Source organism: Syngnathoides biaculeatus, chromosome 16 (genome assembly GCF_019802595.1).
Source record: "Syngnathoides biaculeatus isolate LvHL_M chromosome 16, ASM1980259v1, whole genome shotgun sequence".
In the NCBI taxonomy this organism is placed as follows: domain Eukaryota; kingdom Metazoa; phylum Chordata; class Actinopteri; order Syngnathiformes; family Syngnathidae; genus Syngnathoides; species Syngnathoides biaculeatus.
In genome coordinates this window covers 21,884,055-21,901,634 of record NC_084655.1, presented here as the reverse complement: position 1 = coordinate 21,901,634, position 17,580 = coordinate 21,884,055, and the positions used below count along the sequence as shown (strand labels likewise).

The 17,580-nt window shown below is 43.8% G+C and overlaps 3 protein-coding genes across 6 annotated transcripts; 2 read left to right on the top strand and 1 right to left on the bottom strand.

Annotated features, from left to right (window-relative positions):
* The first annotated feature begins 198 nt into the window (after nt 1-198).
* tubb4bl (tubulin, beta 4B class IVb-like) lies at nt 199-5,025 on the top strand. Of its 3 annotated transcripts, none has more exons than XM_061845815.1 (4): nt 199-461; nt 1,067-1,175; nt 3,000-3,110; nt 3,462-5,025. In XM_061845815.1, exons 1-4 carry the CDS (start codon nt 405-407, stop codon nt 4,517-4,519), a joined length of 1,335 nt encoding a protein of 444 aa, XP_061701799.1. In that variant the 5' UTR covers nt 199-404; the 3' UTR covers nt 4,520-5,025. The 3 variants fall into 3 exon arrangements, with proteins under 3 accessions (XP_061701799.1, XP_061701801.1, XP_061701800.1); XM_061845817.1 differs by lacking the exon at nt 199-461 and adding an exon at nt 932-950; XM_061845816.1 differs by lacking the exons at nt 199-461; nt 1,067-1,175 and adding an exon at nt 1,666-1,946.
* Nucleotides 5,026-6,168: 1,143 nt separating this feature from the next.
* crb3a (crumbs homolog 3a) lies at nt 6,169-12,032 on the bottom strand. 2 transcript variants are annotated; one of them, XM_061845818.1, is made up of 5 exons: nt 11,861-12,032; nt 11,597-11,726; nt 10,124-10,295; nt 7,328-7,396; nt 6,169-6,669 (listed from the first exon to the last, which is right to left on the bottom strand). In XM_061845818.1, the coding sequence occupies exons 3-5, from the start codon at nt 10,229-10,231 to the stop codon at nt 6,457-6,459; spliced, it is 390 nt and encodes a 129-aa protein (XP_061701802.1). In that variant the 5' UTR covers nt 10,232-10,295; nt 11,597-11,726; nt 11,861-12,032; the 3' UTR covers nt 6,169-6,456. The 2 variants fall into 2 exon arrangements, with proteins under 2 accessions (XP_061701802.1, XP_061701803.1); XM_061845819.1 differs by having other exon boundaries at nt 7,328-7,371; nt 11,861-12,024.
* A 1,247-nt stretch (nt 12,033-13,279) lies between these two features.
* LOC133514407 (histone chaperone asf1b-B) lies at nt 13,280-17,340 on the top strand. Its single transcript, XM_061846083.1, has 5 exons — nt 13,280-13,379; nt 13,628-13,778; nt 15,101-15,216; nt 16,549-16,725; nt 16,827-17,340. The coding sequence occupies exons 2-5, from the start codon at nt 13,670-13,672 to the stop codon at nt 17,016-17,018; spliced, it is 594 nt and encodes a 197-aa protein (XP_061702067.1). The 5' UTR covers nt 13,280-13,379; nt 13,628-13,669; the 3' UTR covers nt 17,019-17,340.
* The last annotated feature ends 240 nt before the right edge of the window (nt 17,341-17,580 follow it).

Genomic DNA, 17,580 nt, shown 5'->3' with positions numbered 1-17,580 from the left:
AGAACAAAACGAGCGCACCTGAAGGCCTCATCATTATTTACAAGGAGTTGGTCGACATAATGCATTTTTCATACGTTCCAAATGCTTCTCCGAAGGGAGAACAAAAAAAAAAAAAAATGAAATGAGTTCAGCGGGTGCGTGAGAAGAAAATGCGAGTATCTTATGCGGGTCGCATCCTCGCCCCGCCCCCCTCTCCTCCGCTCTTTGGTTGCCATGGCGATGACGTCAGCTTGCGCCACCGCTCCAGCCCAGTCGAAGCGATCCGAAAGGGAGGCGGCGCAGCCAACTGGGACACAAACAGACGTCGTTTGTGCAGCCGGGAGCCATCGTCGCTTCTCTCCGTCTCCTTCCTCTTCTTTTCGAACCTTCGTCCTCCGGAAGATCCAAAAAAAAAAAAAAAAAAAATGCGCGAAATTGTGCACCTGCAGGCCGGCCAGTGCGGAAACCAGATCGGCGCCAAGGTAATAATCGGGTTTGGGGCTATTTTTAAACGTGCACAGATTAGTGCGTGCGTTCATTCATTCGTGCGTTCGTCGAAGCGGCGGAGCGGGGCGAGCCAAGCCCATCGCAGAATGTTCCAGAAGGGAAGGTTTTGCAATGCATGTTGCACGTGAAGCCGATCGTGAAAAGTACCGAGCGTAAATTGCGCGCATTCAGTGTTTTGTTTTGTTTTTTTGCACTTGTGCACAACGTAGATGGGCTTCCAAAATCATCATTTTGCATGAAAAAGAAAATCGACATATACCTGATGAAATTGCACCGCTTCTGGTCAATTATGTCACGAAATCTCAGGGTGGAGCCCCTCCCCCCTTCTCCTATTCAGTGACCTATTTTTTTTTAACCTCACTAAAACTCTACTTCTTTTAAAACACGCAGTTATTATTATGATTCTTTAAATATTTTTGCATTCCACTAGTTTCATGCATTTTTTTTCCACCACAGGTTAAAACGTAAGCGATGCCGCTTCGATGAATGAACACGCGTGGTTTGAATAATGCATCTCCGCCGGCAAAGGTTCATTTTTTTTTTTTTTTTTTTTTGTGCGTTTGTGTGCGGTTCCGTGCAGTTCTGGGAGGTGATCAGCGACGAGCACGGCATCGACCCCACCGGAACGTATCATGGCGACAGCGACCTGCAGCTCGACAGGATCAGCGTGTACTACAACGAGGCCACGGGTAAAGTGCAGACTTCATTTGGGGGTCAAAACAACAAAAAAAATGCATTATCCAATTAATAATAAACGACAGAGACGGCACACCCACCGTCATCAATAATGAATGCATCGGGGGTTGGTCCAGATGCCATTAGCCCCCCATGATTTTTAAAATCTTAAGACATTTTCAACAAACTCCCCTCCCCCAAATGCACAAAAAAAGTTGTTGTCCATCCTTTTTTTTTGCACATGCTGAAATTTACATATACATATTTCTATGACTAAAGAGTGCGATTATGACTTTCGAACTGTGTAGTAACATAAATGTTACAAAAAGTTGCGTGGATCTGCTTCATCTACATCGCTGAAATATGTAAATCGTGCCTGGTTGAGCGACTGGCAATGCCCGGATAACTTGTGCCTTCCGCCATCTAGTGGACGAGCAGTTAATTGTTCTGCTTGGCATTCCTGTGCTCGACTTCAAAAGTAGGTATAGATCACGTGCACCTACGTCATCATATCACGACACTGGCCGGAAGTGTCGGTCAAACAAGCAATTCTACAATGCTAAATTGGAGACGACGCGAAAATATCTCTGATAGCGCGAGGTCCAGAGTTTTGTTCGATACCGTTAAACATTTAGAAGGTGATAATAAACGAAGGTACGTGGAAAAATGAGAGACACTTCGGCATGGACGACCCGTATTTCATGGCGAAGTCGATGTTTTCGCCGAAATTGGACTGTTAACCCGCTTCCGCTTAACTTGGACAACTGGATCTGCACATGGATCTGGTGAGTAAGTCGTCGAGATTTCCACGGAAGAGTTTGAAAGCGTCGAAAAGTCTGGACGTGTACAAATACTTCCTTGCTGGATCTGTTCTCAATGGAGAATAAATCCCACGTAGCGATGGACCCAGTCACATTTTTTTCCAATACAAATAGCAATATTTAAATGAATGACCCCTGGTTTTACATAAGTTCGCATTCATTAACTATGATTGGAGGGGGGGGGGGGGAGAATGACAGCGAGTCGGCTCCTCTACGCGAAGCATTTTGGGGCCACATGTTAAACTTCGGTAAACTTCTCCGTGACAGTAAAAAGAGAAAATAAACCCCTTGGATAGGCTGCAGCCCCCGTACACGGAAGCGCGTTGCGGCCTAACGTTGAAATTGGGTAAACCTTTGTGTGAACGACCGTTTATTTTCTTTTTTTAAATACGCATTGAACCTGGAGAAAAATGCACATTTAAAAAAAAAAAAAACATGTCGGGGAGAGGTTTACCGAAGTTTAACGTGTGGCCGCAACATGCTTCCGTGTACGTTGGAGATGACTCGCTGTCGTTTTTTTTTTTTTTTTTTTTTTGTTAACGCCTTGTTCTCAGATGAGCCAACTTGATATTATAAATACTTCTTGGGAATTTGAGATTGAAAAGAATAATTCCTACTTGAAGTGAAGCAATCACTACACAGTCATGTGTAGTTTGTTGGGCACCATCCATCGCGTTTAATTGCAAAAATCCATCAATATTTTCTCGTATTTTCAGCTGGTGTTCCATAGAACGATCTCTTTGAATATCTGTCCAGTCTGTTGTAACAACCAACAGTACAACAAGTCTCGGGCTTTGTGAATATTCTGGTCCGGTTCAATATCCCCCACTCTGTCGAGCGGCTCTTTTTGACCCTCAATATGGCGCCGTGAAAACGGTGACGTCACATGCAGGCGCTCTATCCACCCAACACGTGCAATATTTCAAATTCAGCGCATTTAAATCTGCATTTCATCTTCACTGATTGTTAGTGTTGGGTTGCTGTCAAAAGTTTGCAAACGGTTCTTGGTGCTAACAGGCGGGAAGTACGTCCCACGCGCCATCCTGGTGGATCTGGAGCCCGGAACCATGGATTCCGTCAGGTCCGGTCCCTTCGGTCAGATCTTCAGACCTGACAACTTCGTCTTTGGTGAGTCATTCATGGGAAACTCGGAGGCGTACTCAGACATTGGTGGGGCCTGGGACCGTGGTGGACTGCAAAGATTGGGAATAGCCCTTCGTAAAATGAACTACAATTGGAGGAGGTTCCCCCTTCAGATTCTTCTTGGGGTGATTATTGTCAAGCCAATGTCTTCCTGAATCAAGTCTGTACATTACGGTATGCGTTCAAAAGATGGAAGAGTTCATTGCGCGAGAAGGGAAGCGGGGCATGACAGATTAGCCATTCGGGATGGATCTGGTTAGTCATCAGGTTTTACGAGAGCTCGCCGGCCCACGTAGAACGGCGTGTGATCTTTGACGCAGAACGCACCTTTTGTAGGTCAGAGCGGTGCCGGCAACAACTGGGCCAAGGGTCACTACACGGAGGGAGCCGAGCTGGTGGACTCGGTCTTGGACGTGGTGAGGAAGGAGGCGGAGAGCTGCGACTGCCTGCAGGGCTTCCAGCTCACGCACTCGCTGGGCGGCGGCACCGGCTCCGGCATGGGGACGCTGCTCATCAGCAAGATCCGCGAGGAGTACCCGGACCGCATCATGAACACCTTCAGCGTGGTGCCCTCGCCCAAAGTGTCCGACACGGTGGTGGAGCCGTACAACGCCACCCTGTCGGTGCACCAGCTGGTGGAGAACACGGACGAGACGTACTGCATTGACAACGAGGCGCTCTACGACATCTGTTTCCGCACCCTCAAGTTGACCACGCCCACTTACGGAGACCTCAACCACTTGGTGTCGGCCACCATGAGCGGCGTCACCACCTGCCTGCGCTTCCCCGGCCAGCTCAACGCCGACCTGCGCAAGCTAGCCGTCAACATGGTGCCCTTCCCCCGCCTGCACTTCTTCATGCCGGGTTTCGCCCCCCTCACCAGCAGGGGGAGCCAGCAGTACCGCGCCCTCTCGGTACCCGAGCTCACCCAGCAGATGTTCGACGCCAAGAACATGATGGCGGCGTGCGACCCGCGCCACGGCCGCTATCTGACCGTGGCGGCCGTCTTCCGCGGCCGCATGTCCATGAAGGAGGTGGACGAGCAGATGCTGAACGTCCAGAACAAGAACAGCAGCTACTTCGTGGAGTGGATCCCCAACAACGTGAAGACGGCCGTGTGCGACATCCCGCCCCGCGGCCTCAAGATGGCCGCCACCTTCATCGGCAACAGCACGGCCATCCAGGAGCTGTTCAAGCGCATCTCGGAGCAGTTCACCGCCATGTTCCGCCGCAAGGCTTTCCTGCACTGGTACACGGGCGAGGGCATGGACGAGATGGAGTTCACCGAGGCCGAGAGCAACATGAACGACCTGGTGTCCGAGTACCAGCAGTACCAGGACGCCACCGCCGAGGAGGGCGAGTTTGAAGAAGAGGGCGAGGAAGAGGGGGCCTAGAAACCTCGCGAAAACCACGCCCCGTCCTTTCCATTTTAGCTTCACGTTGCTCTGCTGTGTTTTAAACATGCGCTAATCACTACATCGTTATTAGACAAAGATATGTCCCGTCTAAATGAAGCTCCTCCCCTAACTTCAACACCCCTCGATTGCGCAATACTTTTCAAGATGCATTGTGGGATACTTTAAGGCCACTATAGAACCTTGCACTCACCTGAACTAATTTGAGCCGCACTACAAAATGGCAGCCGCACTTCACTATTTAGGCCACGATAATTTTTTTTTTTTTTTTTTTGTGCGGTGAGATTCCGAACACGGCCGTTGTCTCGGCGACGCCAGTGAAGGTTTCGCTTGTTTTTTTTTTTTTTGTTTGTTTTTTTTGTCGTCGTGTTGTAAAAGCACTCGAGCCTGATATTTGCACCTCTTGTCATTGTTTCCAAGCAAGCAAGTTTTAACTGTGAAGCCTTTCCACTGGAGAAGCATTAAAAAAAATAATAATAATCTGATTCAAACGTTGCCATTAGCGTCTTTATTGTGTTGGCTGGGGCTAACTTCGCGGCAATTGGGTTCATTTATTTTCTATTTTAGTTACAGTTCATCTATTATCCATTTACAAAGATAAACAAAAACTATGACTGTCAACATGAAATATGCTACAATTAACTTTTTCTATTTTTAACCTTTTAATGTATTGACTTTAACAAAAAATTGAAAACGGGTTATTTGACTAATGATTGTATTATTTACAATAAATCAACCAGATATTTAATGATATAACTTTTTTTAACTGAAGAAAAATACATTATAAGCCCCCTTGATTTAGAAATTCATCATTTAGTGCATTTTTTGGGGGAGGGGGGAGGCACGGTGGATCAGCTGGTAAAGTGTTGTGCTCACAGTTCTGAGGTCCCGGGTTCGATCCCGGCCTCGCCTATGTAGAGTTTGCATGTTCTCCCCGTGCTTTTCTCCGGGCACTCCGGTTTCCTCACACATTCCAAAAACACGCAACGTTAATTGGACACTCTAAATTGGCCTTAGGTGCAATTTTCTGAACCGCTTATCCTCACAAGGCTCACAGGGTTGCCGGCGCCTATCCCAGCTGACACCGGGCAGGAAGCGGGGCAGACCCTGAACTGGTTACCAGTAGTCACAGGGCACAGAGACAAACAACCGCAGTCACAATCACACCTTGGGGCAATTTAGGGTGTCCAATTAATGCTGCATGTTTTCGGGATGTGGGAGGAAACCGGAGTGCCCAGAGAAAACCCACACAGGCGCGGGGAGAAAAAGCAAACTCCTCACAGGCGAGGTCGGGATTTGAACCCGAGTCCTCACACCTGTGAGGCCAGCGCTTTACAGCTGCTCCTCCATGCCACCTTTTAAATCATTTCATTATTATTTTGGCAGGCAGAAAATACAACTTGAAGAGTCACTGATGATGTAGTGGTACACGCGTCTGCCTCTGGTGCGGGCATCATGGGATCGATTCCCGCTCAGTGATGGTGTCGATATCTGCCCTGCGACCGACTGGCGACCAGTTCAGGGTGTAGTCCGCCTTTCGCCCGAAGCTCGCCGGGATAGGCTCCAGCTTTCCCGCAACCCTTGCGAGGATAAGCGGCTTGGATAATGACATGACAAAAGACAACTCGTACGAATTCAGCAGGTATTTATTGGACAAAAAGCATAAATAACAAAACGAAAAGGAAAGAAGCGATATTGATGTAATACATAGAGAAGAAAATATGACATGAAATGCCATTAAAGCCACTTTAGAAAAAGATATGAAACGGTTGCTTAGCGATGAAATACTGGAGCTCTTCTTTCACTTGTGCAGAGGAAATGATTGAAAAAGCTGTTTGTCGGTATGTTGTTTTTTTTTTTCAAACAGGGACCGCCCCTCCCCTCCTGAAAAAAAAAAAAGAAGGGGGGGCCGGTCCTCAAATGAGTCTTTCCTCCTTGGGGAGTTTGAGCACGTCGGCGGCGGCCACGCTGCGAGCGCCGCACTGCTCCTCGGCGCTGGGTCTGTACGCGCCTTCCGTCCGCCGCTTCTTTTTGACCACGCACAGCAGCCAGGCCGCCGCCGCCGCCGAAGCCGCGGCGACCAGGCCCAGCGTCACGGTGGGCGCCACGATGGCCGCCACGTTAGGGCCCTGGAAGGAAATGAGAAAAAGCACAAGGGGTTGGAAAAATATTTGGAAAATGCAGGAATTAGCCAATCAGAATCCAGAAGAAAGTCGCTTGCGGAAAAAAAAAATTCTCGTGTCTTTATTTCACATTTGATTTTTGTTGTCATGTGTCATCAGTGTGACATCATAACGACGTCATGGTCGAATCAGCTTTTTGTGAAATTAACGAGACCGTAGATCAAGGCCCGCGGGCCAGATCAGGCCCGCCGCATGATTTTATGTGGCCCGCGAAGGCAAATCATATGCATCAACTTTCACGATTTTTGTTCAAATCTGGACCAAAATTTCAAATTGTCATATCATAAATGATAACGTTTAAAAATTACTAGCATTTTTGTGTTAACAACCAACAATAGTTAAAAAACCCATAACTCGATTTCTGATTACAGTTCATAAATTTCATATGTAAATTTGATAAGGCGGTCATAACGGCCCTCCGAGGGGAACCGTCAGTAAAATGTGGCCCGCGACAAAAATGAGTTTGACACCCCTGCCTTGGATACATCATTTTAAAACATTTTCCAATGTTAGGGTGTAACCTGTATCTGAGATTTAGTCAGCCAATTAATTTCAAAGATTTCTGATAAGAGGAAAAAAAGAAACCAAAAAAGTTTTCACTTACTGTCGTGTTATGTGATCGGAAGTCAGTTGATACAGTGTTATTACCTGTCGGGAGGAAAGCAAGAAAAGGCTAAAACACAGAAATTGAAGGATTTTAAACTATTGTCTTAGTCTGGTACATTCACAGCGATAAACAAGTGAAAAGAACAAGAACCAAGTGCAGCTTCAACTCAAGCACGCGAAACCACTGATCTTAAAAAAAAAAAAAAAAGACTGGAGAGCTCATTGGCCACCAAAGCTGAAGTCGCCGGAAGCGGATATCCGCCATCTTGCTACTCCCAAAACAACCATGCCGACCTGTGCGTTAATCGGCAGTTTCGTGGCTGTGAGAAAACATTCCACAGGTGAGTTAGAAAGATTTACTTTGACACTGTTAAAGTTTGTTTGTAAAGGCTTTTTTCCATTCCGATTAGCTTAATTCACTTGAACAAAGTTTTTTTTATGCTTGTTGTTGTCCACTGTTCACTCTCTGCTGACGGTTTTTCACGAAAAAGAGATGTAAGTACTTTCCCAAACTTCATCAGTGGATAAGCAAGAAAACACATTTTCTGTGCATTTTTTAAATGTATTTCATAATACACAAATCTGCAAATTGAATTTGATTTTCAAATGCGAGGCGACAAGTTTCAATTTTCTGTCTGAAATAGGACGTTGCAGAGACAACAAATGAACAATGCGTTTTCCCATTGCGAGTCCTTATTTTCAAAAACATATCCCAAAAAATTTTTGTTTTTATGACAAAAAATGCTTGTTTTTTTTACTATTTTATGGTGATAGTGATTCACAGCGTATTTTGGGAAAAGTTAACGTGTCACGGAAATTGAGCCCTAGCTAATATGCAAGGTTTCTTGCGAGTCACGGTGTTCTATGTCTTTCCTTTGCACTTTGCCTTTTTTAGTTTACCAAGTCGGATTAAAATTCCGTCATGTTACCAGAAGTGAAAAAATGTCAAGCTCACACGACCAGTTTTAATTCTACATGCCAAATTTGGAGAAAACCTTCGCCATAATGCAACCTGTAACCCATGTCACAAGTTTTTGGGAGTACCAAGATGGCGGTCAACTGGCTTCAACCAATCGACACACCCCTAGATATGTATGCGCTATCCAGTCTTGTTTTTTGTTTTTTTTGTTTTTTTAAATCAGTGTACTAAATGAGTTGTTGGAGATTCATTTATAGTACCAAAATCTCACAAAGGAATAAAAGTAGTCAGATTGGCAGCTCTGTTCTTTTTGGTACTGTACATAAATCATGAGTTAATGATTTTTTTTTTTATTATTATATTCATTAGGTTGTCTCCACTCACGCTGATCACTGAGGCAAGTACAACCGAGTTCCAAAAAAAAAAAAAAAAAAGTATTTTTTCCACTGCACATACGCATGCAAGAATGTGAAAACAGTCCTCCCTCACAAATTGCGCACCGCTGACATTTTTTATCTCACAACTAAGAGTGCTGCACATTCTGCTCACCGCGGTAAGCATAAAAGCTGTGTCCGCACTCTCTCTGGGCCCCCTTTTTTTTTTTTTTTTAATCAATGTGGGCGACCATGTGATGACTCGGTGACATCACGAAACTACACAGTAACCACTTGGAGGTGGAGGAGGAGGAGGAGGAGGAATGCGGAGTGCGGAGCCGCTACCAATCCGGTCAGCTGAATCAAAGAATCAAATCAACGCCGAGATCAAAACAAACAGCACGACTCATCGAAAACGTTATCGCAGCGGCTAGTTTCGACTGGAAGGACTTTTTGGGGGAAAAAAACAACAACCACCACAAAACAAAACAAAAAAAAAAAACAGATCTCCGACTCCAGGAGTCAATAATTCACCAGGGCAAATAGTCCAGCTAGCAAGGACGAAAGGGCAACGTGATAAGAGTGCAAAGGGGGGGGGGGCAGACCGGGAGCAAGAAGGAGGAGGACGAGGCCCTGGGAAATTGAATTATGGCCTGATAAGCTGCACTGTTTCATTACAAAATATGTCTTTCATCTTTTTTTTTTCCTTCCTAGCAGCATTATGCTGCGGCTACGCGTGGAAATTTGGTTCGGAAGTGAAGTCGACTCGCGCGGCAGTTCTCAGACTTTGTACACCGTGTACAACCTCCCACAAAAAAAAAAAAAAAAAACAATTTAGCTGATATTAAAATGTAACGACACAGACCAAAAGTTAAAAAAAAAAGTTGAAAATTTTGAAAGACTATCTGTAATATTATCGTAGACAGTTTGAACATAAACATTGCGATAAAAGATGAAACTTCAAAGTTAAATACAACCGGACTGTGCTTGGGCAGACATCTCACTTATGGCACATATGCTACACTTAGAGACGCACTTAGCGAAGCGTCAGCGCATCTGCCTCACACTTCGCATGTTCCCAGTTCGAATCCCGGCTCCGGCGTTTGCGTGTCATTCCTGCGCTTGCGTGTGTAGGGGCCAACTTCTTATTACCGTAATTCCCGGCGGCGGTTTATGCGCTGATGCGGCTAATTTGTGCATTTCTTTTCCTCGCGGCCGCAAGGGGGCACTCGAGCGGAAAGGGTAAGAGTGAGAGCGCTGGAATATATGTGCCGAGGAAGTGACTTTTACCGGTCCGACGCTGTTAGCGCTGCGCTAGCGTGTTACTGCCGTGTCTCAGTGATTTTTAACAGTATGTTTTTTTTTAACCAGCCCTGTTAGTGCGGCGTTAGTGTTAGCGCCACTTTAGCGTTAGCATTATAACCATGTGTCCTCTGCAGGCCACGAATTACGATATTTTTATCGTACGTCCAATAGCTGTGGACGGAGGCCGGTGACTCACCCGAGGAGAGATTAGCGCTGAACAGCAGAAGAAGAAGGAGGAGGAGGACCCTCCCCAGCGCCACGCCGTCGGCCATGCGTGCGGGCGTGGACCGGGTCTCGCTGGCATCAGCCGGGGTTCATCTCATGATAAGGCCTCCCTTTAGGAACCGACAACAGCTTGCTCCTGATGACTATTTTAAACGGAGACGAGGAACAAGCGTTGAGTCACCGCAAAAAGCAGCAAAGCTAAATAAATCCGGTCCGACCCGACCGAGGGCGGAACGCACGCGGGCCGACATGCTTAGTCTCATTTTTTTTTTGAGAAAAATGAGACAAAGATAAATCATAACAAAAATGTGTGACCAACTATAACCTGCATGACTTGACTGAAAAAAAAAAAAAAAAAAAAAGGAATACATCTTTTGGAGAGGGGTGCACCGTAAATTATGACTGCAAAAAAATGTCAAAGAAAGTCCACTAGAACAGCTGAAATATGGCGTGAATCAGAGGCAGGGGTGACGTAGTAGCAGGTGCGTGCTCACAACGGTCGGAATGCGATGAGTCCAATCGAGGCACGCACTGAGAAAAAGGGTGTGCACACTTGTGCAACCATAATATTTCAACTGCTTGTTTTTACTGCGCCTCTCAAAAAGATCCGGTTATTGTTGTCGGCTGAGTTGTACAGGTCATAGCTGACGTAACGCTTGATTTTTTATTTTTTTGTATAACACAACTAAAATTTGTTTCAATTTATACCCATTGTATGTTTCTGGGCAGCACGGTGGCTCAGATGGAAAGCGTTGGCCTCACATTTCTGAGGTCCCGGGTTCAATCCCGGACCCCCCTCTGTGTGGAGTGTGCACGTTCTCTCCGTGCCTGCGTGGGTTTTCTCCCACATCCCAAAATCATGCAACATGTATTGGACACTCTAGGTGTGATTGTGAGTCCCGCGACCCTTGTGAGGATAAGCGGCTAAGAAAATGGATGGATGGACGTGATTGTGAGTGCGGCTGTTTGTCTCTATGTGCCCTGCGATTGGCAGGGGACCAGTTCAAAGTGTAACCCAGCCTCCTGCTCGTTGACAGCTGGGAAAGGCTCCAGCACTCTCCGCAACCTTTGTGAGGATAAGCGGCTAAGAAAATGGATGGATGTTTCTGTCCAATACAAAATGTTGAGGATAGAAGAGGGGGGAAAGAGACTTGTTGCAGTACAACTTAGTGTAGGTATCAAAGTACAGTGAAAGTGGCCAAATATATATATATATATTGGATATAGAATCATAAAACACAACAACATAGCATAGCATCAAATCTGATTATATGGATTTCAAAATCAACTCAATCCCCGGTTTGGATCATTTTAGTTCACTTCTTCTTCCATTTGTGTGAGTCACCCAAATGGTGCCTGGTGGCTAGCTGCGTTATAACCTTCATATTGCTAATATTGCCATGCTAATAATAATTATTAGAAATACAACACCAACACCACAAACCTCAATCGGTCAGGCTGCTTTCAGGTCGACGAAGAGGAAGAAGAAAGACTTTGGGGAACGCCGACTTCCGCCAACCTAAACGCACAATCCAGTCACCGGGCGCGCATTCCACACCTTCTTCTGATACACGCTATGAATCATAAGAATAAGAAAGCGGGATAAGAAGCGGGCCGCTTTCGTCGCGAGCGGCGGGTTCGCATCCTGTTCAGGCAAAAACACTTTGGCGACTTGGTCACGTGTTCACCTGCCTCGGTGTTACATTACCTGAGCGCACCTTGCACCGGCGGCAGCGGCACAAATCCTCCTTTGTGCAAAGTCCACTTCAAAAAAGCGCCCATCCCCTCGCTCAAAACCTCTTGCGGAATATTAGGAGGAGATATGTTTTGCTCTCAGAACATAACCCGCCCCCTTCTCTCTTTCCCTCTCTCGAATATGAGAGCAACGGTTTTGCACCTCAACCCCCTTAGCAACCTGCTTGGAGTGGAATACAGTAATTGTAGTACGAGATAGAGCGCCCCCACGCGGTGAACGTCCGCACTTCCTCACATCGAGCCGCAGACATTCCTGGGATTTTTATTGGGATGAAAACCTGCAACCGAGCGAACCCACCGCGTCCTAATCCGGACCTAATCTCCCTTTCTCGGCACCTGAACTGGACACACACACACACGCACAAACACACCAAAAAATTAAATTAATTGAAAAAAAAAAAAAAAAAGAAATAGGCAACATGGCGGTCATTTGCAGCGTGAGACCAACTTTTGTAGTTAAAAGGATTAAGAATTTGTGAGGATATCCATTAAATAAAATTCAAGGAAATTTTTTTTTATTGTAATGATCCGGTACAATAATGTAATCAAATGAATATAAGGCCAATTAAATAAATTTATGGTCATTGATGTAAAATGTCTTTATAATTGTATTTTTTTAAATGGAGAAAGTAAAAACAACAAAAAGTAAATTACATTTTAATCAAAGTAGGATTAGCTTTTTTATTTATTTAATCAAATACTTTTAAATTTAAAAAAGTGGTTCAAAAATGTGAAATCATGAAAAATATCCAGTATTCAAAGACAAGACATAACGTTTTGTATTCACGGCGGGGTAAAATTTAAATATGCGAAAATATAATAATAAAATAGACGGGATTATTAAATGCTAATATATTGTTTTAGGTTCCATAAACATAAATGCAATAAAATAATGCTCAGTGTGTGAATTGATTAATGGATTTGATCACGTCTGTAAATATAAATATATGAGTAAATTAAGCATTCCTTTTATATATATATTAATGTCGTGGTAAAATACTAAAATGAAATGTGATAAGAGATGTCAAGATAATACAATTGATGTTTATATTTCAATATCATGACACGGATAATAATAGATGTTAAGGCAACAAGATGAATGAAAATGTCAGTTTACTGCGTATAATGAGCACATACGTAAAAATAAGCAATTATTAGTTATCAATATTGTCATTACGCAGTTCAATAAAATGTTCAAGGTGTGTATTAATTAGTGGTCACCTTTGTAAAAAAAAATATAGAAGTTTATTTTTTGGATTTTCGGATAAGTTAATGACCAAAATGAAATATTAGATGCTCATTAAATTATATAATTGCAAACTCAATGAAAAAGCTGTATCCTGTGAATCTTGATAATGTCCTCCATGTTGGATCCAGTGAGTGTACTTCTGCCGTCGACCGCAGAGCGGCGTTATTCTTTATCAGGCAACCGGAAGCTCACCGTCTTCCCGAGTTGGCGCAAGGCATCTTGGGTAAGGTTCTCAAAGCGGCGGGAGAACGGGGAACATCACCCTCGAAACGGTTTTTGTGCGGAAAAAAAGAGCTTCCCACTTTTTGTACTATGCGACAAAATTGCGTGTATTCTATCGTGTAACTAACTTTCCTCGTTTAGAACCCGTTTGCCGTGTTTATTTGCTAAGCGGCGAAGTGAGCTTTTAAAGGTAATCCCCGGAATAGGGCTTTGAAGCGTCTTGTGTTTCTTTTGTGTGCGTGTGTTTAGCAGCGTCGTGCTAACACTCGCACGAGACCAGCGCCTTCCACGATGGCCAAGGTACAAGTGTTGAATGTGGCCGTTCTGGACAACCCCAGCCCGTTCGGGAACCCCTTCCAGTTCGAAATAACTTTTGAGTGCATGGAGGACCTGCCCGAAGGTGAGCGGTGCCGCTGTGGGACATGTCACGAAAATGCTAACCGCTAACCCTCGGCTAGCTGACTTTATTCTCTGTACTTTGCACGAATGTTGAATCAATTTAATAGCAGCTACTACTAGAAGTTATTCAATTGTTCTTTGTTGTACTGAAAGATTACTGTTGTGTCTTGACTTACGAATCAAATTCGTTCCGTGACAGACTTCTTTCACGAAGGCTCGTGTTTAGCAAAAAAAAAAAATGTTTTGTTCCCAAGAAGTACACTACCAGTCAAAAGTATTGGGACACTTTGCTGTTCAATGGCTTGTGAAAGTATTTTTTGGACTGGTGGTGGATGATAAAATATTTATGCCAAAGCAAAAACATGCAGAGTTTATATAAGAATATCGAGGAACTAAATTGAAATAATTAGTTGGATAAAACGTACTACACATACAAGAGGGATGAAAATATATATACGTTAACAGATATAAAAACAACCAACCCTCAAAGATTAAAATCAAATGTATTTTGCCTAAAAGTTAAATACCACTGAACTGCACATTGACAGCGATTATTTTGTGTACCGCGTAATACAAAGTATCTCTGCTTTGCTGTTGTACTTTACATGAAACATAGTCATGTCATAATTTAATGTAATATAAAAAAACAGAACAGTTTTTATGTATCATGACAATTCAATGGTCCTGCTCCTTCTGGTGTGCGTGCCTCAGCCGCCAGGGGGCATCGTAATGCATAAATTTTTTTAATGTATTGGAGTCAACGATGAAATGGAAGATGATTAATCATTGCAACCGAACTGCAGTAATTTTAGTTGTTTTTCGCTGAGGCTTCGCCATGGAACAGTGTCAGATTCTGACAGTATAATAACCTTGAGCAAAAATACCACATCACAGTATTTGCATCACAACTCGAAAAGCTATTTTTGTAAAATAAATATACCCCCCCCCTCATTGAACTCAAGCTCTTTAATTACACAAAATATTTGGTACATTGAAAAACATGTTTCATGTTAAGTTTAAATGCAGTTTTAATGCTAAGCAAATCACAATGTCAGAGGTTTGCAATAAAAATAAACGTGTCATCTGATCATTCAGGTCCATTTGTTCCAGCGGACACGCTTCCGATATTTCTGACCAGAGCCCAGGGCTAATCAAAACCCCCCCCCCCCCTTTTTTTTTTTTTTTTTTAAAAGACTGCTCTGGCTTGACTAAAATGAAACTTGTTTTGGATGATCTCGTAATTTTGATGTAAGACTTTTGGTCTGCTCTACTTCCTTAATTATCTGTCTGAGTGACGTCACAGCCTTTTGGTGCTTTTCCCAGACCTGGAGTGGAAGATCATTTATGTGGGCTCAGCGGAGAGTGAAGAGTACGATCAAGTTCTTGACTCCGTCCTGGTCGGACCTGTACCTGCCGGACGACATATGTTTGTGTTCCAGGTGAGGTGACGGAGTCGTGGCGTTGTAGTTTATTGCTGCAATGATGAACCTAATTATTCAATTATCAATAAATAAATTGACTTAATGGTGAGTGTGTAAAAGCAAGGAAATCTCCAAAGTTTGAGATCATTTAGACATGTAAAACAGAAGTGATGTAGATTTTTTTGGGGGGGGCGGCAGCTAATGCTGGTTCGGATATTTGGCTGAGTAAAATCCCGATAACATTAATCGGCCGATTAATAGAATATTCTTTTTTTTTTTTTTTTCCAAGGCTTAGAACAAATATAAATGCATTACAGGCACAACATTTGACAGCTTTGGAATACTTTGTTTTTAGTATTCACTTAAGTTCTAATCAGCAATAAATTGTCCCAATATTTTTGTTTGAATGTTGTTATGTTTAAATTTTTTTTTTAATGGACACTTTTAAAATGACTAATGCCGACCAATTAATCTTTCAGGCCCTTGTATCTATTACAAGGCAGGATGAGTTTACCACAACACCATCGCTAATTAGAGCATATTTTAATGTCCCATGTAAGCGGTTAAGGAGAGGCTCTCCTTCTGGTACACTTTCAATCGCTTTAGTGACGAAGTGGTAACATTAAACACCTAACAAAACACAACACAAACCAGAACTGACACCAAAAGCAAAGCAAATTTATTTGTATAGCCCATTTCATACACGAGATGACTCAGTGTGCTTTACATGATTAAAGGCATTTGAAAACAAAGAGATAAAACATTGAAAATGGGATTAAAAACAATAAAAATGATAAAACATTACAAGAAAAAAGACAAAACCGCATATAGTGCAAGTAATACGATCAAAAAGTGGATATATTGTAAAAAGCATGAGAAAAGAAGTTTTCAACCTGGATTTAAAAACATTCACACTTGGAGCTGACCTCTAATGGCAACCTATTCCATTTGTGTGCAGCATAATAGCTAAATGCTGCTTCAGCATGTTTGCTTTGGACTCTGCACGCCACGATTTGACCTGAGTCAGTCGATCGCAGAGCTCTGCTGGGTCACCAGGTGCCTTAAAACTGCAAACTGGCTAATGGTTAAACAAATAACAGCCAACTATGCACTCTCATTCGCTGACTTCCAACGTCACTCACCGGGTCAGTCCCCGCCTTTTAAAGCCATAACACACAAATAGACGCTTGGCATGTGGTGTAGAATGTAGGTGTGGGCACCTCAAGCTTGCTAAGAATGGTAAATCAAGTTTGATCCCATTGTCGGTAGAAGAATCAATTCGATAAATCGATAACATATTCCTGGCTTCAAAATCTCCATCTTAACAGTTTTTGGTTTTTCTCTCGATAGGCAGATGCGCCAAACACGGGCCTGATCCCCGAGAGCGACGCGGTGGGCGTCACCGTCGTGCTGATCACCTGCACGTACCGAGGCCAGGAGTTCATCCGCATCGGATACTACGTCAACAACGAGTACACAGACCAGGAGCTCCGTGAAAATCCTCCCATTAAACCAGACTACGCACAGGTTGGACCTACTTTGACATAAAACACGATTCATTTTACAGAATTCACACCGTTGTCGCAGGGGCGGATCTTAAATTTTGCCGTTCATGCTTCCCTCTCCAGCTCCAGAGGAACATCCTGGCGTCGAACCCGCGCGTCACCAGGTTCCACATCAACTGGGAAGGCTGCGCCGAGAGGATGGAGGACTCTGAGAATGTGGACCCGTCGTCCAACTCCATGCTCCCGCCGTCCTCGCTTCCCGGCAAAGCCCCCCCTTTGGGAATACTACCAGAGAACTCAATGGACTGCTTATAGAGATGCTTCCCAATCACGCCCCGCCCCCCCGACTTTTTTTTTTTTTTTTTTTTGTGGAAAAGGGGGGATAACATTTTCATATTGTACAGACTCATTTGCCTTATAACTGCTCTTCTTCTAGCTCTTCAAAAAGTGTGAGGCCATTTGGCAGCATTAGCATCTCTTCCCACCACTCACTGTAGTACAATTTCAGTACTGAAGCAGGTTGCATATAAATGGCAATATTTGCTGTGCGAGTTGGCACTTACGACACAGGAAAATGTCACTTTGTCCATGTATTTTTCCTTTCTTTTGGTTTTCCAAATAAAGTTATCTATTTGTATTACAGTGAGTCATGTTTTTTTTAATTAATGAAATGTTTTTTGTCAATTATTCGATTATCATGTTTTTAACCGCACGTGAGTAATGCTCAATCTTTTAGCGTTTCTAAAAATAGCCCTGTTTCAACGTCACGCCCAGTCACAGACTGTTGGGGGGATAGTTGCTATTTCGGCTACACGAAATGCTTCGATAAATTCGCAATCGCTTACAGGGTGATTATTTGGTACGTATTTATTAAATA

Coding starts and splice junctions, on each gene's coding strand:
- LOC133514407 (XM_061846083.1), top strand. CDS start 13,670: ATGGCCAAGGTACAAGTGTTGAATGTGGCCGTTCTGGACAACCCCAGC. Junction 15,217..16,548: donor GACATATGTTTGTGTTCCAG/GTGAGGTGACGG, acceptor TTCTCTCGATAG/GCAGATGCGCCAAACACGGG. Junction 16,726..16,826: donor TTAAACCAGACTACGCACAG/GTTGGACCTACT, acceptor TTCCCTCTCCAG/CTCCAGAGGAACATCCTGGC.
- crb3a (XM_061845818.1), bottom strand. CDS start 10,231: ATGCCAGCGAGACCCGGTCCACGCCCGCACGCATGGCCGACGGCGTGG. Junction 7,397..10,123: donor CAGCGCTAATCTCTCCTCGG/GTGAGTCACCGG, acceptor TCTGTGTTTTAG/CCTTTTCTTGCTTTCCTCCC. Junction 6,670..7,327: donor TCCGATCACATAACACGACA/GTAAGTGAAAAC, acceptor ATTTCCTTCCAG/GGCCCTAACGTGGCGGCCAT.
- tubb4bl (XM_061845815.1), top strand. CDS start 405: ATGCGCGAAATTGTGCACCTGCAGGCCGGCCAGTGCGGAAACCAGATC. Junction 462..1,066: donor GAAACCAGATCGGCGCCAAG/GTAATAATCGGG, acceptor GGTTCCGTGCAG/TTCTGGGAGGTGATCAGCGA. Junction 3,111..3,461: donor ACCTGACAACTTCGTCTTTG/GTGAGTCATTCA, acceptor CACCTTTTGTAG/GTCAGAGCGGTGCCGGCAAC.